Here is a 21,681-nt window from a genome sequence, read left to right as displayed (position 1 = left end):
GAACTGCACAACATGGGCCGATACTGCAGTTAAAATTTCACAGTAGAAAAAGCCTGTCACAAAAAAATACTAGTGTTGCGAAAATAAACAGTAATTAGTTGGTCATTAGAGAGTGTTGCATGGTTTTGACGTAGAATTTGGTGTTTTCATACTTGACCTAACAATAACAGCATTAATGGACTATTAGAGTGTTTTAATCACTGTAATAGATTGAGCATTTATTTTGCTCTTTCAGGTGCCCGAGGAGAAGCAGATGCTCAGAACATTACAGTTCTGGCCATGTGGATGATAGAACATCCAGGCACAGAGGACGACCACGATGACCCACATGCCAGAGTTGGTTTGCCTGGTGATGGGTCAGATTCGTCCTGTGGGGGTGCAGCAGCTTCTGCTGGAGGCAAATCCCAGGATAGGAGCTCATATCTGTGCTCTCCTGGAGAGATAGCCAGTGCTGATGCTTCAGAAATGGAGGAGGGCTTCATTGAGAGGTATGGATGGAATTTGCTAAGGAAATGACACATGCTTAATCCTACTATCAATTACAGTACCAAACTTAGAACCAAGGCAGTCAGAGACTGCAACATCCCTTTTGCTGCTCGAGTAATGTGCTTTTTGTTTCATCCTTCTATCTGCAACGGTTCCGAAGATGTTTGGGGGATGTATGAATGGGTGGAACAACACACGAACACTGACAATTACAAAACATCACCGCTTTGAGGCGAAATGTAATAATGTGCATGAGTAAAAACAATGTCTTGGCATATTTTTATAGGAATCTAGAATGTAGTTTAGATCACATAACATTGAAATTCTACTCATCCCTTTTGCTGATGGAAACTCTAAAAGTGTTAGCATGAACCCTGTCTGAGGAAGGTTATTCCATGAGACAAACAAGAACTCACAATCTCAATGTTTTGTAGTCCTGATGGTCTGGAGCAGGACAATGCTTCGGCCTCCAGCAGTGCTCCACCCAGAAGTCGCTCTGCTGTTGGTAGGAAACATCGCTTTGACCTGGCTGCGCGTACACTGTTAGCCCGTGCTGGTAGGTACATTCCTCAGAGACATCTTTTTCCTACCATCAAACTTGGTCTTAACAGATTTGTGTTCCTCCCTTCACTTTAAACATCCTCTTCTTTGAAGCTGGACTGTATCGCTCCGTGCAGGCCCACCACAGCCAATCACGTCGGGAGGTCTCATCCCTCCAACAGCAACAAGACCCAGGAGCCCTTTATGACTTCAACTTGGATGAAGAGCTGGAGATGGACTTGGACGAGGAGACCATGGAGGCCATGTTCGGCCAGGACCTCGCCAGTGACACCGACATTCTGGGAATGTGGATCCCGGAGGTACTGGACTGGCCAACATGGGTGTGTGTGACTTAATGCTATGGCTAAAGGGCTGCCATAACCATTCTGCTCTTTTAACCTCCCTGCATCACTTCTCACTTGCAGTGAATCCATTCTTTATAAACACGATAAAATGCCAGCTCTAATGCACAGTCATTTAAGCACACCTTGCCTGAAAGGCCACCCGTAACTGGCATGAAATAATGGAATAATTTCAATAGCTTCTCTCACTTGTGCTCGGGAAAGCAACTCTTAGCGCCTTCATATTCCTAACAAAACATTGCATGAATGCTTAACTTGTTGTTCTCAACATCTTTGTATATTTTGTGTGTTCTGTGTTAATACATGTTTGTCCCTCTTTAAATGTACCACACCTCGCAGCACGTATGTGAGACAGACGATCGAGATGAGGTGGTGGTGTGCGAGTTGTGCGAGGCCAACGTGGCGAACTTCAATCAACACATGAAGAAGAGTCACCCAGGTTGCGGCCGCAGCGCCAACCGGCAAGGCTACCGTAGCAACGGCTCCTATGTGGACGGCTGGTTTGGAGGAGAGTGTGGGAGTGGAAACCCCTACTACCTGCTGTGTGGTACCTGCAGAGAGAAGTACTTGGCCATTAAGAGCAAGGCCAAAGTCCCCGTTGTGGAGAGGTGTGTGTGTTGTCAAGGACCATTACTGGGAATGCATTAAATAATGTGCTGTTTCTCAGTTACATGACAAACTGTATAGTGTTTGCTTTGAGTCATCAGGGCTTCCATGTTAAACATCACTGTTATGTTTTAGTTTCTTTGCCTTGTATTTTCAGGAAGTAAAGCTGAAGCTTCTGTGATTTGTATTTAGGTATAAGGGACAGGCTCCTGACCTCCTGGGAAAGCAGGACAGTGTCTATGAAGGTATTTTATCCAAAATCATACAATGAGCTTAATTTGTTCCGTGACTGAATTTGTAAAAGCCCCAAACCCCAATAGACATTAACCAATGGATATACATAATATTCCCGTGCATAAGTAATTTTATCTAAGTTAAGTAAACAATGATAAAGTGTGAAAAGGAATACAAATGTCGCGATAACACACAAGCTATTTATTTATTCCAAGAATAAGATGCGTTCTCAGCTGATATACGTCGAACAAAAATAGCAACGACTCGCACCTCAAAAAACGCATACTGTATGTCAAGTCCCTCATAGGTCAAGGTATTATAGTATTTGAGATGTAATACCTTGACCTATGAGGTCAAGGTATTACATCACAGTGAATGACTGTGATGTCATTCATTAAAGGGTTTGTCTTTGATTCCACTTGCTTGTGTTTTTCTGTCCCTCTGCAGAGGATTGGGACATGCTGGATGTTGATGAAGATGAGAAGCTGACAGGAGAGGAGGAGTTTGAGCTTTTGTCTGGCCCATTGGGTCTCAGTGAGCGTAGGATTGTCCCAGAGGCTGTCCAATTTCCTGACAGTGACCCACTGGGAGCCTCTGTTGCCATGGTGACAGCCACCAATAGTATGGAAGAGACTCTGCTGCAGATAGGTGAGTTGGACCATATAGAAGGAAACAACCCATTGTTCTGTATTATAAGTGCCAATGTGTTGGTGTTTGGAATCAGGTTGTCAGACATCTGTGGATAAGAGCTCATCAGGAAGGGTGACACTGGGGGAGCAAGCAGCCGCACTCCAGAACCCTCACGACCGAGTGATGGCTCTGAGAAGAGTCACAGCTGCTGCCCAGGTGCTTCTGGCCAGGACCATGGTGATGAGAGCCCTGTCCCTGCTGTCTGTCAGGTAGTTATGATTGATGCACTCTCCATCGCTTTCTGTGCATTATGAAGGCTGCATTCGGTTTAAATCCTCATTCTGAAATTAAAACACCTCACAAATTGAAGATTTTTGGTCATCTAGGTCATGGTAGATCTTGGATGAATGAAGTCAACTGGACTTGTAAGAAATACTTGTACATGTTGAGTGGTTGTAAGTCCTCTAGGTCTGACAAAATGATTATTAAAATGGAAATGAGATCTCAAAAACACATATTGATTCCACTTACTCCCAATTGTCATACTTAACAAATTTGTGCATTTTACTTAAGGATATTTAATTGGGATTTCTGAATGTTTGAATACTTGATTTCCTCTTTAGTACCCAAAAATCCAAGTTCCGTTTTAAACAATCTCCAAGAGGCCATTCAAGGCAGTGAAAAAGCCCAGTCATTTTCAGAAAAGATGTTGGGAACTTGTCTCTCAGCCCATTCTGTTGCTTTCCGAAAAATTCAGTGTTTGACCAAGTGTTTCCTCAGGTTGCTCTCCTGCTCAACTTTGACTTCATATACTGTATGTTACTTCACATATGATACTGTGAGTGTTGTCTGTGTTTAGACAAGTGTAGCCACACATACAAAAGAGACTTAGTCTCTCTTACCTTCTCATAATTGTAATTACTCCTACTTAATTATTCTCAATCACACTCAGATTGCTGTCTCACAGAAAGTAATTTCAAGCAAATCGGTGGTTTAATTACCAGCGTAATTTAGTTGGAGTTTAGTATCTAATGCTCCTAGTCGGGAAAAGCTGTGCGTTGCAGTTTCTCCGAAACTGCTTTGTAAATGACTGTAAAGTAATGCATTTCCTCTTCCTCTAAAACAGTGGCTCCAGCTGCAGCCTCGCTGCAGGTCTGGAGTCTCTCGGTTTGACTGACATCAGGACTCTGGTCCGACTGATGTGCCTGGCAGCAGCAGGCCGTGCTGGACTGTCCACCAGTCCAACTGCAGCCTCTGGACACGCTGAAAGGCCTCGAGGAGCCGCCAAGGCGAGCAAACCCATCTCCTGTCTGGCTTACCTGAGCACTGCAGTGGGCTGCTTGGCCTCCAACAGCCCCAATGCTGCCAAGCTACTGGTGCAGCTCTGCACTCAGGTGGGAATAGAAAAGACCTCATTTACTGAAACTGAAGAGAAAATTTTCAGATTGGTTATAACTAGAGACAGAATTTTTAACATTTCAACCACGGGTATGTTTATTAATGAATTCATAAGATTTTTGTCTTAGAAGTCAAACAACATTTGGAAGTTGAACACAAAACAAACGCCTTTTTGGGGCGACCTTGGCTCAGTGATATCGCGGGTCGACTAATGATTTAAGATCGGCGGTTCGATTCCCACTCCAGCCGAGTCATTTGTCGTTGTGTCCTCGGGCATGACACTTTACCCTCCTTGCCTCCAGTGGGGCACTTGCTGGTGTGTGAATGTATGTGATTGTTCCGCTGGTGGTCGGAGGGGCCGTAGGCGCAGATTGGCAGCCACAGATCCGTCAGTCTGCCCCAGGGCAGCTGTGGCTACATACGTACTCTACCATCACCAAGTATGAATGAGGAGTGAATGAATAATGGATCCGATGTAAAGCGTCTTTGAGTGTCCAGAAAAGCGTTATATAAATCTAATCCATTATTATTATTATTATTGTTATCATTATTATTATTATTGTTTCTTGCCGCCAATCGCGAGAAAAGTCGAGAGAAAACATGACGATAAAGTGCTTTTTATTTTAGTTTACTGTATTCAATAATTTTTCACTTAATTCACGTTGAATTGCCTATGGTGCGATTTACGGTACCGTAAACTTCTGTCCAAAAGACGACGGTAATCTTAGGCTAACCTGATTACATTGATGTTTGTTTTTTTCTTACTTTCTTTCTCATGTTTGCTTCTTTCTTTTACATTTCTTTGATATGTTTCATTACTATACAATATATAAATGACATTATGAAATAACATATTATTTTGAAAAAAGGTAGTTTTCTAGCGTCTTAGAACGGATTGAGACCATTTACATTATTTGTAATGGGAAAAATGTATTTGGAATTTGAACAAATCGGTATTCGAACAGCCTTCCGGAAGGAATTGTGGTCGGAAACCGCGGTTTGCCTGTATATGTTTTATTACTTTTAAAGACATAACTCAATGTAGAAATTAATTTTGCCTTCTCAGAACTTGATCTCTGCAGCAACTGGCATGAATCTGACCACAGTGGATGACCCCATCCAGAGAAAGTTCCTGCCCAGCTTCCTGCGTGGTATGGCTGAAGAGAACAAGCTCATTACCTCGCCAAACTTTGTGGTCACACAAGCCCTGGTTGCCCTCCTGGCAGATAAAGGTGCAAGACTCAGACCTGCGTATGACAAAGCAGACATGGAGAAAAAAGGTTCGTAGACTTAAAAACACAATACTTGTTATCCCGAAAAAGGCTTGTGAGTAACGATGCATCACATAAAATACTTAAATATTTGGGTTAGGGTTAGGCCAAATACAGGCCTGTACTATGAATAAAGTTCAATATATGGGGAATGTCTGTTTGTCATATTGCCAAAAAGAACCACATTCATAAAGCTTGTGACAGGTCGGCTCTTTTTAGTCTCTGTTTAGTAATGTTGCACTGTTTTGCCTTTTTCCTTTTTAAGTTTTAATGTTTGTCTTTTTAATTTGTGGGACTCTCTCACACTCACCAGTAAACCTTGTCACCTTTTCTTCCATTTCGAGCAGGTCTAATTGCGCATTTATATGCCCATCCTTCCCATAATCCTTACGCTGTAGGGCCTCTTGAACTGGCCAACGCTCTGGCAGCCTGCTGCCTGTCCTCCAGGCTGTCCTCACAGCATCGACAGTGGGCTGCACAGCAATTGGTCCATACACTGGCCGCTCATGACCGTGACAACAACCAGAGCATGCCTCAGACCTTCGCCGACATGGCAGGGGACCTACGGAAGTGCTCCTTCATCAAGCTAGAAGCTCACCAGGGCAGAGTGAGTCAATGCAGGATCAAGACAAGTGTTTCCTGGACGCATTATAAGTCACATTTCTTGGGTAATGAAGTCCTTCCCTGTTTCCTTTAGGTCAACACATGTGGTTGGTGCTCCAAGAAAGGCCTTTTGGCAACCAGTGGCAGTGATGGGACTGTCAGGATGTGGAATGTAACCAAGAGCCAGTACACCCTCCAGCAGACCTGCATCTTTAACAAGGAGTAAGACTTTAATAGAATAGTGAGGTTCTGATGGATTTGTGATTGAATATTCATCTTACTTTATTTTCTAGTTAAAAATGATCATAGTAAGTCGATAAAGAGGATTTTCTCTTTAAAAAATAAACCATGTTTACACCTTTCTTTAACTCCCTCAAAAGATGATAGGAGTAGATGGTATTTCAAGAATTTCAATGAATGGATGAAGGATATAAATGTTTTTCTGCAAACATGTTAGACTTTCTTTTCTTGATACTAACCTGCATGGGAACTGTCAATTTTGGTTTAATTTCTGTCTTTCTCATTTACCAGCATTGGTTTGTTGGAGGAGGGCGGGTCAGGTTTGGGATCTCCCGGTGATCCTTGCCTGTCTCCTCTTGGGTGGAGTGTCACTGGGAAATATTTAGCTTCTGCCATGGAGAAGATGGTCAACATCTGGCAAGTTAACGGTAATGTTGAATCTCCACCTCGTTCTGTTTATATTTTACTTTACAGTTGGTTAATTATGAATTTAAGTGTTTTTGAAATCCTATTTAAGGCCGAGCATGCTTCACTTGTGTGTGAGGTCCACAGAATATGAATGAGAGAGCATTAAGATTTTATATCTCTTATTAAATATGCATATGCCTTGGGAGTCATTGCTATCCAATCATTTCCTGCCTCTCACTACACGCCCTGCAGTCTGCTCCATCTGTCCTTGGCCACTTCCAGTCACCTCGAAGATGATAGTCCACAATCACAGCCCTATTAGCTTTCATGAGCACATTTTCTCCCCTGCTGTTGAAATATGACTGTGCCCTTACTGCGCTCCATAATTTTTACTCATAAGAAATAATGTGGTTAGTCAAATACTAATTTAATGATCAATTACTTTATCTGTAAATTGTCAGAAATGTTCATCTAAATTCACTACACCTCAAGATGACTTTTTCATATTTCTCTAGACTATTTTTCTTGTCTGAAACACAACTTAATTTACGCCAATTTGTGACAATGAAATCAGCAAATCCTCTGATTCAAGGCACTGAAACCAGCAAATATTTAAAATGTGTGCTTGAAAGATGTATCTTCTTTTTTATGTACTTTGCGTAGTGTGTAATATTAATAAATTAGGTGCCTTTTATTATTGTCATTGAAAATTATCTTGTGTCAACTCAATTTCACGTTGTATTATCCCCAAACAATGGGAAAATCAAAAACTTTCAGCAAGTAGATGGATATGAAACAATTTAGACAAATGACAATGCTCTTAGCATTTCACCTCACAAATTTTGTGCTAAGGTGAGAGATTTGATTAAAGAGTAAGAGATAACATCAGTGAAATCTCAGTGTGATAAAACAAGCACCTCTACTCTGACCTCTTCTTTTAGGAGGTAAGGGGCTTTTGGACGTACAACCTCACTGGGTATCGGCGTTGGCTTGGCCTAAAGAGGAGCCAGAGTCTTTGTGGTGTGGAGAACCCAAGGACATGCTGCTGGTGGGTCGAATGGATGGCTCTCTGGGCCTCATCGAGGTGCTGGATTGCTCCAGTGTGCACCGCACCGAGCTGGAACACTGCTACAGGAAAGATGGTATGACGAGGGTCATCTTTAACTGTAAACTTTGAATAACACACTTCAAGACAAATTGATGTTTACAGTAGTTTGCTTGACTCTGTGACAGTGTCAGTGATGCACATAGCCTGGTACAGCGAAGACAAGCCATTTGCTGTGGGCTATGCAGATGGCAAGCTACTGATCGGATCCAAAGAGCCTTTAGAAAAAGGAGCCATTGTGGTCATCGATGCACACAAGGTAAAACAAATGACAAACACATACATGTGCTGTTTTGATTATGGAAGCTGAATGCCTCTGCTTTTTACAGGACTCAATCACCAGTATGAAGTGGAGTCCTACTGGCTGTATCTTGCTGACCTGTGCCAAAGAGGAGACAGTGAAGCTGTGGGCCAACCCAGACTCTCAGCCAGACTCGGGGCCTGGTTCTGGTTGGCGCTGCCTGCAGAGTTTGCGACATCCATCCATGGTTAACGGTGTAGCCTGGTGTAGTCTGCCTGGACGTGAACCAAAGCCCCTCAACATGCTGGCCATGTAGGTTCAAGTATAAGCAGGATTCCCTGACTGACACGCACACATACACTAACTTACTTGCTTACTATTGGGTCTCAATGTATGAAACATCTTCAGTCTGAAGGAAATGTTTTCATTCCATTTCATTTCCATGGTAGACTAGTTTATTATGTGTCACTCTTTTCTTCAGATGCTGCCAGAATGGTCTGGTCTCAGTCTGGACTGTTCCTCAAGACATCAAAATCTTCCCAGAATCCTCTTTTTCTGACTCTGAGGGATGGTGGGAAAATGAAGTAAAACCAAAATTCATGGTACTAAATATAATGAATAATTACTCCCAACTTTTCAGTTGATAAATAATAGAAAATTAATGAATTGTGCCATTGTGTTGCAGTCTTCCCATTGGACAGGAGATGGAGCGGTTTGTGTTTTCCAGCTTAGGGGCCACATCACACCAGTAAAAACACTGGCCTTCAGCCCTGATGGTCTGGCTCTGGCATCTGGAGGAGTGGGAGGCCTCGTGAACATCTGGTCCCTCAGGGTAAGAAATACACAAACATATAGAAGATGCCCACACAAGGATGCCAGTACAGAGCTGAAAAGAACACTGATTCATCACACACACATTAAACCGGCAACTGTAGATTCCACTGGGTTACACTTCTGCACTGCTGTTTGTCACAGGACGGGTCTGTGCTCCAGACTGTCGTAGCTGGTTCAGGTTCAATCCAGAATATAGTCTGGATTCCAGATGTGGGTGTCGCTGTCTGCTCCAACAGGTCAAAGGTAAAAAAAAAAAAAATGTTTAGATGGATCATGGTTTTCAATTTTTCCTGGAAGCATTTTTAAAAGTAAATTAATATTTATTTACTTTCTGGTCTGCTTCTTTTCCAGGATGTGTTGGTTGTGAACTGCTCCAAAGAGTTCATGATGTCCAACCATGTGCTGGCCACGTGTCGCACAGCTTTGAAGAAGCAGGGTGTGGTCGGCCTCAACATGGCGCCCTGCATGAGGGCCTTCCTGGAGAGATTGCCTGTCATGCTGCAGGAGCAGTACGCCTATGAGAAGGTACAAGGATGCCAAGTTCATTCCTTTCTTTCTGTTATGAACATGTAGACACTGAAACAATTTCGATCTAACATAATTGGAATGTAATTTAAATGTTTTCATAGCATGAACTGGTTACACAAGAAATCTAACTGTACTGTGGGTGACTGTTGAAATTTCCTATATGTCAGTCATTCATGTTTTCTATCCGTGTTTTGTTTTTTTGTTTTTTTTTGTAGCCTCATGTGGTTTGTGGCGAGCAGCTTGTTCACAGCCCCTACATGCAGTGCCTGTCTTCCCTGGCTGTGGGTCTTCACCTGGACCAGCTCCTGTGTCGCGCACCTGTGCCGCCTCCCCTCCGTCATCGCCCACCAGAGTCTGGAACCGCTGTCTGGTGCGCCAGCGAATGGGCTTGGTTGGACTGCTTCTCCACAACAGTCAAGGCGGCGGAAGCCCTCGCTCGCGGCGCCACCTTCCCACAGTCATTCTCTGTGCCTGATTTGGAGCCTGTACCTAAAGATGAAATGATTTTGCTCATGGTGGGAAAGCTGTGCTGTTGTAACCGTGGGAACTATTTATTCTGTAATTAACTCCTGTTGTACTTTGTTTTTCAGGACAACAGTAAATGGGGGTCTGGTATGGATGAACAGATCATGTCCTGGGCTACGTCTAAACCTGAGGTATTTCAGATCAAAAATAGTTTGCCTATGTTCTGTTGCTTTTTTTGCACTATTTTTCTTTATTTGTTGACTGTTTGTTGTTTGCAGGACTGGCACCTTGGAGGGAAGTGTGATGTGTTTTTATGGGGTGCGGGGCGACATGGGCAGCTGGCGGAGGCTGGTAGAAATATCCTGGTGCCCACCACTGCCCCGTCATTCTCTCAGGCACAACAGGTACACTTAGTTTTGTCAGCTACATCCACAGAACGCCATCCTGCTCTCTATAATTAGAGCCAGTGATTTCACATGGGAGAGTCATTCATGTACTCAAGTGGTGTTTTTCAAAATTGGTAAAAACATTTTGAAGTCTTGTCTTATTTTGCAAAGCAAAGGCAAAATACACACAATCATTGTTGTTTGGTGTTTGAGTTTGTCACGGCCTGATGTCCCCTGATGGTTCTTGTGATATTCTGTCACATCATCAAGAAATCAGTGTGTCAGGATAAAATTTTGCTGCAATGATTACCATTAGTACAAATTTGTATGAGTTGGGGGAGATGTGATTTCTTCTGATTGCTCTTGTTTGAGTTTTTATGAATGTGATGAAGCTGCTGTCATGGATGATTTTTTTCTCACCTTATTCATCTCCTGCATCATTTCTTATTCTTTTCTTAACTCCCTGCTCTCCTTCAGGTGGTGTGTGGTCAGAACTGCACCTTTGTGATCCAGCCGAACGGGACAGTGTTGGCCTGTGGGGAGGGCAGCTATGGCCGTCTGGGGCAGGGCAACTCGGACGACCTGCATGTCCTCACCGTGATCTCAGCTCTTCAAGGTGCTCCTCCGACCGTTCATTCCATACTCCAGGGCCTGGGTCCAATAGCATATTATCTTATAATAGTACTTTTAATTATTTTACCAAATCTAATCAGGGATATACTTCTTAAATTTATGGACAAGATGATCTGTAATCCGAACACTTAAGTACTTTATCTGATGTATTTAATGCATCAAGAAGCTTTTCTTAAATAATGTGGCACCTTCAACCGGACTGTTCTTGTGTCTTCTTCCCTCAGGTTTTGTTGTGACTCAGCTGGTGACATCATGTGGCAGCGATGGCCACTCCATGGCTCTGACAGAGAGTGGCGAGGTCTTCAGCTGGGGAGACGGGGACTATGGGAAACTGGGCCATGGCAACAGTGACCGTCAGCGCCGACCAAGGCAGATCGAAGCACTGCAAGGAGAAGAGGTGGTGCAGGTTGGTGATCTCCCCTCAACATATTTTCTACAACTTATTAAATACAACAAAAATATATTTGATTGAGTTCTGCGTAAACATTAAAATCAAGGGTACCTGGAAATCTCTGATTTGGGCTCATATTCTGTCTTTGTTTGGTAACTTGGCGACATCTGCTTCTTGTCTTCCAACATTTTGCCCTCAGATGTCCTGTGGCTTCAAGCACTCCTCGGTGGTTACAGCTGATGGAAAGCTTTTCACATTTGGCAATGGGGATTATGGCAGACTAGGTTTGGGAAACACCTCGAACAAGAAGCTTCCAGAGAAGGTCACCGCTCTGGAGGGATATCAAATCGGACAGGTGGGATCCAAATCTGTTTGAACTGATCAAAGGGAAAAGCACAGTCCTTATTTAAGAGCTTTTTTTCTTCCATGGTGATGTACTACAAAAAAAAATCTCCAAACATAAGACGAGAGCCATACACTTAATGTAAGCTGCAGAATGGAAGCATTTCTGTTGTCAAAATTTTGAAACCAATCATTATGTCTAGTCTCAGAGAACCAACGATTATTTTTTCAGTTTAAAACAAGTAAATATTGCTTTGATTTAGCATATTTTATTATTATTAGATATTAGTTTTAACACTTTGTGTACAGCTGTCACTGTTGGCATCTTCTTCGACAAGACCACAAAAGAAAGTACTGTAGTCGTCCATGACTATTTTTGCCCCTCTTCAGCAGAAAGATGATTCATCTCTCACATTACGGTATTGTGTGCTTCTTTTTTAGGTCGCTTGTGGTTTGAATCACACTTTGGTCGTCTCTGCTGATGGAATGATGGTTTGGGCTTTTGGTGATGGAGACTATGGAAAACTGGGACTCGGCAATTCCACAGCAAAGTCCTCTCCTCAGGTAGTTTTTGTTTTGCCACAAGGCCTGGTTCACCCCTTAGATATTAATACATGATGAGCTTTTTAAGCGAATGCAGTGAGTGTTGATTATAAATTTGAATTCCTTAGAAAGTAGATGTCCTGTGTGGAATCAACATAAAAAAAGTGGCGTGTGGAACACAGTTTTCGGTGGCTTTAACCAAAGATGGAAGAATATTCACTTTTGGTCAAGGTATGTGTGATTTCATTTTTACCACCCCCCCCAACTAATTTTTTGACAATCACTGGAACTGAAATGACTAGGTGAAAAGGAGGAAATTGGTCAGTAATTGATTATTAATGAATTGCTCTGTTGATTTTTTTTCAAATAAATTAATGTGATTCAAACTCCGTACACAGAATTTTATTGTTAACAGATTTTTTTCATATATCAACACAAATAAGTGTAACATATAAGGAAATACAACAATTTATCAAAATAAGAACAGATTTCCAAAAAATGTGTGTCATAGCCATCATAAGTTTAATTTTAAACTAATTAATAAACAAAAGGACACGACTGAAGAAAATCTTTTGTGTCAGTGGTAATTGTGGTGACAGATCTTTGAGATAAGTGTTTTCCCTGCTCTTGTAGACCGCCTAATTGGGCTCCCAGAAGGCCGGGCCAGGAACCACAACCGGCCCCAGCAGGTCCCAGCTTTGTCAGGGATCCATATCCAGGATGTGGCTGTTGGGGCCGAACACACTCTGGTGTTGTCTTCCACCGGAGACGTTTATACTTGGGGCAGCAACTCAGAGGGGCAGGTAACCTGTTGACACACACTCATGGGTCCAACTGATGGGTCAGAAAGAACCGAAACATACAAAACAGAGTGCAGAACAGGACAAAAAAAAAACTGGATCAGAAAATCTTCTTTAATAATACATTTTAAAAGGAACATAAGAGTGATAAGTACAGTCTTGATTTGGGAGAATTATGAAATCCCTTTCAGTTCCATGTTGCCGTCTCCACCAGTAGAGTGAAGAGTATTTCACTTACACAGTTTTTCCAAATGTGACTCTTTATTCAAAATTTGGTGATGGAAGTAAATAATGATGAATTCACGAGAACCATCTGTACCTTTTGTTGCACAGTTGGGTCTGAGTCACACCAACCATGTGAGAGAACCTACCATTGTGACAATGCTGCAGGGAAAACACATCCACCAGATCTCTGCTGGACGCTGCCACAGTGCTGCGTGGACGGCGCCCTGCGTCCCGCCTCGAGCTCCAGGTTAGACACACTCTGGTGCTTCTGTTTCACACACTATCCCAGAGGCCAGACTTGCTGCTGAAATGTGCAGCAAATACCAAAGTGGGTTATGGTATGGTAAACGCATATTCAAAAAGCAGGAGTAAACATTTTTAATAAAATCATATTTGCAGGTGATGTTTAAACCAAACATGATGTTTTGCATAATAACCACAAAACTATTTGAAACAGAGAACTCATTTATGAAGCTTTTTTGTTGTTATTTTTGTTTGACTTAGTTTTTGCACACAATTTATAATGTTTAGTGGTTATAAATGTACCCCCTCTCTCCCTCGTGTTGCTTTGTCTCCTCCTCAGGCTCGTCGGTTCCTCTCCAGCTCGGTCTCCCTGTGGCGATTCCTCCTCAGTACAGCGGGCTGAAAGAGGTCAGCATCGAGGCGGTGAGGGCTCGCCTGCGACTCCTCTACCACTTCTCTGACCTCATGTATTCCTCGTGGAGACTGCTCAACCTCAGCCCCAACAATCAGGTAGGCAACGATCAAGACTCAGATCGCATATTTAGCAAATGGAAAATTAGATTAAAATAGTTTTAAAGGAGATGCCGACCTCAGGTTTTGCAAAAATAATACGACTATTTTCAATACCACCAAAGATGCTCAACACTTTTGTGACGTCTGAGTGGAAAAGTTCATGAATGTAAACTTAACTACAGATCTTGTTAGCAATAATCCACAGCTTGCCTTTGTTTTTAGAAGAGTTGACTTATAGAAGCTCAGGCATACATTTAGAAGTTCATGTGAAATTCAACTGCAAGGAACAGTAAAAGCTGCATGTACTCTCTGTGTGGAATTCTGAAACTACAGAGCTGTACGTCCCACTACAATGCTGGTACATGGGGGATTGTTCAGGGCCAGCTGAGGCCCCTGTTGGCCCCCAGAGTCTACACTCTGCCCATGGTGCGTTCAATAGGCAAGACCATGGTGCAAGGCAAGAACTATGGCCCCCAGATCACCGTCAAACGGATCTCAACACGGTCAGCATCCCATTACATTATTATTCATATTTGTGAAATGATTTACTGTTACAGCACAGTGTTATTAACTCTTTGTTGCATTTCTGAAGTTCATTAGAATTCACACAGAGGCGCCCCGAGGATTCAGATGCATTCCTGCTTTAGGGTAAACTTGTGAAACTTAGAACTCTTTTTTATTTTTTCCTTTTTGTGTACAGAGGACGGAAGTGCAAACCGATCTTTGTGCAGATCGCTCGTCAGGTTGTGAAACTCAACGCCTCAGACCTCCGACTTCCCTCCAGGGCTTGGAAGGTCAAACTGGTGGGAGAGGGAGCTGATGACGCCGGGGGGGTTTTTGATGACACCATCACCGAAATGTGTCAGGTATGAACAGAGGAGTTCTAAATCTGATCTCTAAATGATCCAGGAGATGACCGGACTCCTTACTGTAAGATACCGTGATGTGATCTGTAACCGTGTCTGTAGGAGCTGGAGACGGGTGTCGTAGATCTGCTCATCCCCTCCCCGAACGCCACCGCTGAGGTCGGCTACAACAGAGACAGGTGAGCAAAGCCACCAAAATGAAGGTCTGTCTGCATTGATTCTGATTGTCACAATATTTGACACATGATTGAATATATTTAATTATATTAATTTATTTGAATATTGCTTCGAAACATGTTTTTACTGAAGATGTTTTATGAAAATATTTTTTCCTGAACATTTGTTCATTGAATACTTGACCAGGGTTTGCTTCTAAATCATGCTCCAGGTCTAAATCCTGGAATCTGGAAAATCTGTCCCCTCCTATTTTGATTATTAACACTGAACTTATCAACAAATTTAAACTGAACAGTTTTACTGTTTCCTCTAATCTGTTCAGGTTCCTCTTCAACCCGTCTGCGTGCCTGGACGAGCACATGCTCCAGTTCAAGTTCCTGGGCATTCTGATGGGCGTGGCGATCCGCACCAAGAAGCCCCTGGACCTGCATCTGGCGCCGCTGGTGTGGAAGCAGCTGTGCTGTATCCCCCTGCTGCTGGAGGACCTGGAAGAGGTGGACCTCCTGTACGTGCAGACGCTCAAAAGCATTCTTCACATTGAAGACAGTGGCATCACCGAGGATAATTTCCATGAGGTGGGAAATTCATTTTGACTCATTTCAAATACTGGTATTGTTAAATGTCATAAATGTGCAGGAAAATCTGTACAAATGATAAAACCTACCAAGGTAAGCAACAAATGTTTGTAAACACTGTTTCAGATGATTTGACCTCTCAACCCGTAACCCAGTTTCCCCGGGCTCCTTGAAAGTCACACAGTCATATGTGTGAAGTTATATGTGCTGTTACTGTTGTAAAAAAACAACAACAACAACATCCGTTTGCCCCATTGAACTACATTTATTTGCATATTAAGTTGAGGAGGAAGATCTAACAACTCGAAACATTCCAGTTGTGAAGTTGCTGATCTGGAGCAAACCTACAACTACAGTTTCCTATATAGATACTGATACCATGTGTGAACATCCCCATTGAAACAAAATCAGCATTAGCATTGCACTCTAAATTCAGGTTAGTCAAACGGACTCATAAATCAGTTTGAATAATCCAACTCAGTTTGTCTAAACTAAACTAGAAAAAAATCAGAAAAATTGAGAATAGTTACTTTGTTATAAATAGTGAGGCAGAATTAAATATTGATATCATTATAGAAAGAATGAAAAATAGTGCGAAATAATCTGATCTCAAGCTGAAAGCTGTCTTGTCATTTGGCAAATCCACAGTGAACTCTCATTGCTGTACATAGAGGTGGGATTTACTTTTACTTTCTAAATTTCGTTTGACCCGAACTCATCGCTCATATAATTTAATGCATAAAACCGCATTCTTGAGAACTCAGCAGTGAATAAATTACACGGCGCCACGCCTCCACATCCACATGGCAGCTCCAGCACTGTGTTTAAACTTGATCTCAGGTTTCACATCCCAGACGTGAGTCTCACTGGATCAGTGGTTATTGTTTAGACAACGCGGCCACCTTGTTTACTGCTGCTCAGCCATGTGAAAGTTTGATTCATCAGAATCACATGCGCACTCGGTAAAACATAATAGGAGGCCAGCTTACACCCTCATGAGCCTTTTCTTATTTCCATAGCAAACCAAAACACACCCCAGCTGATGTCACGTAGCACGACCACGCCTCACCCAGCAGCGCTAACAGGGGCCGGCAGTGATGCTGATGTGATTCATAAGAAGTTAATTCTATTCACAGCCAACATAACTGAACGTTAACCATGTTCGCATTCCACACTCCAGAAAACAGTAATGTTGCTGTGACCAGTTTGAAGCACTGTTTTCAGCTCAGGCTGCTGCTCCGTCTGGTACATGGTGTTCCTCTCCCAGTCCTGATAAAGCATCAGTAAGGCTGTGGCTACAACCATTTGCTGAAGCACTCCCACAGCCCGACCCACAGACAGCCTGGCTCAACTGGTAGAAAGCTAACATGTCCCAAAAGCCCCTGTTCTGTCCAAACAACCTCACACAACCCCTACACTGTAAAGCCTCCAGCCTGCAGGAATGTCAGGGCCACTGTTGATGCAGCATATCCTGCCTGCCGGAGACCTGGCCCCCTTCCCAACCTCGCAGTAGAGAGAGGGAGAGTGGGTTTGGAGCTACAACACAACCAAGGCCAGCTCCATCAGGCAGGCCGAGAGAGGAGAGGAAGGAGCTGCATCTGCTGTCTTGGCATGACTGGAGGGAGAGAGAAAGAATCTCCTTGTTTTCATTTTTATGCCAGAAGAGCTGTCAAAAACATTTTTTGTCCTTGACAATAAATTAATGATAAATGTTAGCTTTTGTAACCAATTACTTGTACTTGCATGTACTTGTCATTCAAAGGAAAGCACTGAAAGAGAAGCAAGAGCGTTAGTGGGCTACGAACAAGATGGCCAGAAAGTCTCCTGGCTGGTTAAGCGTTTTTGTCTGATAGATAAGATAGGGGGGGTTTTTTCTATATACGATTGGAATTTATTTTCCAGCTTTCTGTTCTCATTTGAGATTCTCATGTAGATCCCATCCTTGTTTTGATTGATTTCATGGTTATTGCTCAGTACTACATTCTGCAGTAACATTACTGAAAGGGATTTGAGTTTTTGTTTAGATTCAATGTTTCTTACCAAACTATTGTGTTTTTCTTTTAGACTTAACATACGTTATGGAATATATTTACTTCCTCACGATGCTGATTTTTAAATAATTAAATCATGTATTGTTTACATTTAATGTTAGTTCCCAGCAGTGTTTTTCCTCTCTGCTGCCTTCACTTCATTTTTCTTTGTCGTCACTTCCAGGGGTTGAATAGTGAGAAACCAAAGGCAACAATTTTGTGTTTTTGCATGAAACAAACCATTCAGTCTTATGGTCCAAAATCCACAACATACTTTTAATTGTAAATGAAAGACAAATCAAATTGTCTATTGGATGAGTCTTACGAATAAAAGCAATACAAATCAATTTCACTAATTTATTAATTACGTGCGCATTCCCTGTTTTTTCTAGATGATTCCTCTGGATTCCTTTGTTGGACAGAGCGCAGATGGCAAGATGGTGCCCATCATCCCTGGAGGAAACAGCATCCCTCTCACCTTTTCCAACAGGAAGGAATATGTGGAACGAGCTATCGAGTACCGGCTCCATGAAATTGATCGACAGGTACTGTAAAGATTTATGTGGTGTGAGAGCTGGAGATTGGAAGTCCACATCAGTTTTAATAGACTATGACGATAACAGGAGGGGGTCTGAGAGAGGGTTGACTGTTTCAACTTATAATTATTTTTAAAAACAAAAAAGTTTGTTTTTTTTAATTTGTAATACAAATCTGAAAAATATCAACAGACTAAATGCTATAAAAAATGTTAATCTGCAGTGTTGGCGAGGACAGTGAATAGTTCAGAAGAACTTTGAACATTATGGTTTGTAACTTGGACAAAACTTTCTTTTTTTCTTTTTCTAAACTATCAGGTTTTGTTCAGGTATTGCACAATTATACAAATCATTCGGAGCGTAAAACAAACTATATTTTACAATCCTGTTAAAAGAAAGGGAAAAAAAACAAAGGAAAAGAAGAAACCCCCCCCAAAATAAATAACACCCACAACCCACCCACAAAAAACCTCCATCCACTCATGTTACAACATATACAAATAAATACAAAAATTTTATATATAGGTACATTAGAACACAATATGCAATGCCCAATAAGAACAACAAGTGAATATATAAAAAAAACTAAATAAATAAACTAGCCTGGGACAAAAGAAAAATAGTTTTTCTACTAACTGAAACAACGGCCTCCATATTTGTAGAAATTTATCAGTGGACCCTTGTTGTGACATTTTAATTTTCTCAAGTTTGAGACAGTAAAGAGTGTCCCTGAGCCAGTGTATATGGAAAGGTGGCTGTGGTGACTTTCACTTAAGTAAAATAAGTCTCCTGGGCAAAATAATCATAAAGACTAAAGAATCTTTTTGAGAGGAGGACAAAACTGATAGTCCTGAGAAAAATCCAAGTTCTATTGAGCTACTTAAACAGGCGGACGCCTGCACGGTAACACCAGAACTGTGTCTGTATAGTCGGACACAATGGTTTTTTAACATCAGATCAAACAGACTGGAGTGATTGAACTTGAATGTGAACACAGACTTTAACCCCCTCATGTCTGTCTGGCTCTCTCAGGTGGCGGCGGTGCGTGAAGGCATGTCATGGATTGTTCCGGTGCCTCTGCTGTCCCTGTTGACGGCCAAGCAGCTGGAGCAGATGGTGTGCGGCATGCCTGAGATCTGCTGCGATGTGCTGAAGAAGGTGGTGCGTTACAGGGAGGTGGACGAGCAGCACTCATTGGTCCAGTGGTTCTGGCAGACTCTGGACGAGTTCTCCAACGAGGAGCGAGTCCTCTTCATGCGCTTCGTCTCTGGGCGCTCCAGACTGCCCGCCAACACGGCCGACATCTCACAGAGGTTTCAGATCATGAAGGTGGATAGGGTGAGTGAACCAGTGTCCTACAGGTGGGACAGGAAGATGTCCAAATGTGTACAGAAGCCACTTTATTGCACAGTATGGGGTGTTGTTCTTAACGTTTGTAATGATTCATTTTAAATTAACTAATTAGCTGTACGTGTCTTTTCAAACTTGGGTTACTACTAGTTTTTAACCCAGTTTCCAACCTTTTTGCTAAGCTAACATAACTGCCTTCTACTCTGTACTTAACAGACACTAAAATGTTCCTGATCCAGGTTCTGAAGTCAGTACAAACTAGTCACTGTTTTGTTTTCATTTGAGAACGCATTGGAATCTTCTCATCAGACACCAGGCGTTGATCTGACATCTGTATGTGGATGTTAGTAACTCTGGCCACTGAGTACAATAAGAGTTACTTAAAAGGTCTTCTTATCGTCATTGAGATCAGAGTAATTACCCTTGCTGGCATCAGATCAGCTGCACAGTGAAGTGCACCGCAGTCACATGCACAACTATTACATCAACTCTGGTGACTCGTCATTAGATGGAGGAGCTGCTCCACTCTGAACTCCTTACCCTGTCTCTGAACCCAGGCACCCTGTAAAGAAAGCCCATTTTAGCCACTTGTATCCGGAATCTTGTTGTTCTTGCAGTCGTCATCCATCGCTCATGACTGTAGTTGGTTTGAACGTTGAGATCTTGTGCTTGTGGCTTTACTCCGTCTTCATCAAGACAGACCCCCCCATCACTGCAGATACTGGTCAAAACAGCGTCTAGTTTGTCGCTTGGTCTCCCGTCACCTTCTCTCACTCGTGAACAAGATTCCTGAACTTCTCCACTTGAAGCCACGACTCGTCCCTGATTTGAAGAGAGCGATCTACCTTTTTTGGGACAGAGAACCATGTTCTAAATCTGAGGTGGCGGGTCTCATTTCAGCCGCTTCACACCCAGGTCTCAGCGTGATGAAGCTCCCAGGATCACATCATCTGCACAAAGCAGAGAAGTGACTTGGGTCCACCCTGAGCCCTACTACTGCTGCACCTACAAATTCTGTCCTTGAAAAGAATAGTTTTCCCACTTCATGTGAGGGTTTTTTTCCGCGCTGCGTGGAAATGGAAATCTGGTCTTTCCAGAACACTTTCATACACATAAACACAGATGACTATACCGTCATCTTCAGCTAGAACCACCAGCACAGCAAACTAGACAACCAAAGCTGTTCACCATCTACTTGTGAACAGCCGACCAAGTGTTTGTTGCCCTTCGGAGATAAGTTTCATGGATACATTTGCTGCTAATCCATCTCTTTTTGTTTTAATACTGTGAGGTTTCCCATAAATTTCAGCCTTCACAACTGCTAATGATGCAGATGACAAAATGTGTGAATGAGGACAGGCAGCTGTTTCAGAGGACAGATGTGTTCTGATAGAATCCAGATCGGAGACCTTATTCTTGGTGCACTCCCATCTGGAGGAATGAGAAGTTCACTCCTGGGAAAATATGTTGAGGACTCGGTTTGGCTTTGGACTGCCAGGGAGGTTGGAATAATAATGGATCTGCATGTCGATGGGTTATTACTCTTTGTTGACCAGTTGTGCTCATAGTATCTTTTTTTTTTTAAAGCATTTTTTCCTATATCTTCCAACTGAAAAGCTTTTTGTCTTCAAAATACTAACAATTCATGAGTATACTGCCACTTTCAAAATTAATGTAAATAACATTTGGTAAGGTAATGGACTCATATCTAGACTTTACAGTTTGTCCACAGTGGAGAAGTTGAATCTTTGGAAAACAGATCCTGTATGCAAATCGGAAAAAAAGTCTCAAACACAGTCAACACAATGTTTAAAATACAGTAAAACATAATAAATACAGATGCAGTGTCAGTGGTTAACGAGAATGTATAAAAATAAAATGGTTGAGCACATTGGAAGTAAATCTCTGGTGTGCTTGAGCACCATTTTTCAAATATTGACATTTTTTTCCTCACAAAGAAACCTTACGCTCTGTTTAGCCTCAATCATACCCAGAGGAAGTCCTCTAGCTTATCATTTGAGCCAGTCAGGGGCCAGGACCCCGGGGTCTGACTCTCCCTGATAAGGATGAAATATATCTCCGGGCCCCTGTGACAGCAGGTCTGTGTGCATTGGCAGGGG

The 21,681-nt window shown here is 42.4% G+C and overlaps 1 protein-coding gene across 7 annotated transcripts in view; it reads left to right on the top strand.

Moving 5' to 3' along the window:
- herc1 (HECT and RLD domain containing E3 ubiquitin protein ligase family member 1) overlaps positions 1 to 21,681 on the top strand; it is a 59,134-nt gene that overhangs the window by 36,444 nt on the left and 1,009 nt on the right. For 4 of the 7 annotated variants that reach the window (XM_068332546.1, XM_068332712.1, XM_068332454.1 and 1 more), the window contains 36 exons: positions 236 to 488; positions 921 to 1,042; positions 1,141 to 1,367; positions 1,728 to 1,996; positions 2,187 to 2,239; positions 2,676 to 2,876; positions 2,953 to 3,127; positions 3,985 to 4,252; positions 5,323 to 5,536; positions 5,875 to 6,134; positions 6,225 to 6,352; positions 6,662 to 6,798; positions 7,720 to 7,920; positions 8,012 to 8,142; positions 8,213 to 8,436; positions 8,606 to 8,726; positions 8,810 to 8,956; positions 9,100 to 9,201; positions 9,310 to 9,483; positions 9,702 to 10,001; positions 10,077 to 10,142; positions 10,230 to 10,355; positions 10,815 to 10,953; positions 11,195 to 11,376; positions 11,561 to 11,716; positions 12,145 to 12,267; positions 12,375 to 12,477; positions 12,880 to 13,049; positions 13,380 to 13,518; positions 13,855 to 14,024; positions 14,361 to 14,530; positions 14,728 to 14,893; positions 14,996 to 15,072; positions 15,393 to 15,645; positions 18,068 to 18,220; positions 19,244 to 19,549. In XM_068332546.1, the coding sequence (XP_068188647.1) occupies positions 236 to 488; positions 921 to 1,042; positions 1,141 to 1,367; positions 1,728 to 1,996; positions 2,187 to 2,239; positions 2,676 to 2,876; positions 2,953 to 3,127; positions 3,985 to 4,252; positions 5,323 to 5,536; positions 5,875 to 6,134; positions 6,225 to 6,352; positions 6,662 to 6,798; positions 7,720 to 7,920; positions 8,012 to 8,142; positions 8,213 to 8,436; positions 8,606 to 8,726; positions 8,810 to 8,956; positions 9,100 to 9,201; positions 9,310 to 9,483; positions 9,702 to 10,001; positions 10,077 to 10,142; positions 10,230 to 10,355; positions 10,815 to 10,953; positions 11,195 to 11,376; positions 11,561 to 11,716; positions 12,145 to 12,267; positions 12,375 to 12,477; positions 12,880 to 13,049; positions 13,380 to 13,518; positions 13,855 to 14,024; positions 14,361 to 14,530; positions 14,728 to 14,893; positions 14,996 to 15,072; positions 15,393 to 15,645; positions 18,068 to 18,220; positions 19,244 to 19,549 (6,206 nt within the window). The remainder of the gene's footprint in view (positions 1 to 235; positions 489 to 920; positions 1,043 to 1,140; positions 1,368 to 1,727; positions 1,997 to 2,186; positions 2,240 to 2,675; positions 2,877 to 2,952; positions 3,128 to 3,984; positions 4,253 to 5,322; positions 5,537 to 5,874; positions 6,135 to 6,224; positions 6,353 to 6,661; positions 6,799 to 7,719; positions 7,921 to 8,011; positions 8,143 to 8,212; positions 8,437 to 8,605; positions 8,727 to 8,809; positions 8,957 to 9,099; positions 9,202 to 9,309; positions 9,484 to 9,701; positions 10,002 to 10,076; positions 10,143 to 10,229; positions 10,356 to 10,814; positions 10,954 to 11,194; positions 11,377 to 11,560; positions 11,717 to 12,144; positions 12,268 to 12,374; positions 12,478 to 12,879; positions 13,050 to 13,379; positions 13,519 to 13,854; positions 14,025 to 14,360; positions 14,531 to 14,727; positions 14,894 to 14,995; positions 15,073 to 15,392; positions 15,646 to 18,067; positions 18,221 to 19,243; positions 19,550 to 21,681) is intronic. The other 3 variants (XM_068332797.1, XM_068332625.1, XM_068332366.1) reach the window with 2 other exon arrangements.

This window comes from Antennarius striatus, chromosome 1 (assembly GCF_040054535.1).
Source record: "Antennarius striatus isolate MH-2024 chromosome 1, ASM4005453v1, whole genome shotgun sequence".
NCBI classification, from domain to species: domain Eukaryota; kingdom Metazoa; phylum Chordata; class Actinopteri; order Lophiiformes; family Antennariidae; genus Antennarius; species Antennarius striatus.
This window is presented reverse-complemented; position numbering and strand designations above follow the sequence as displayed.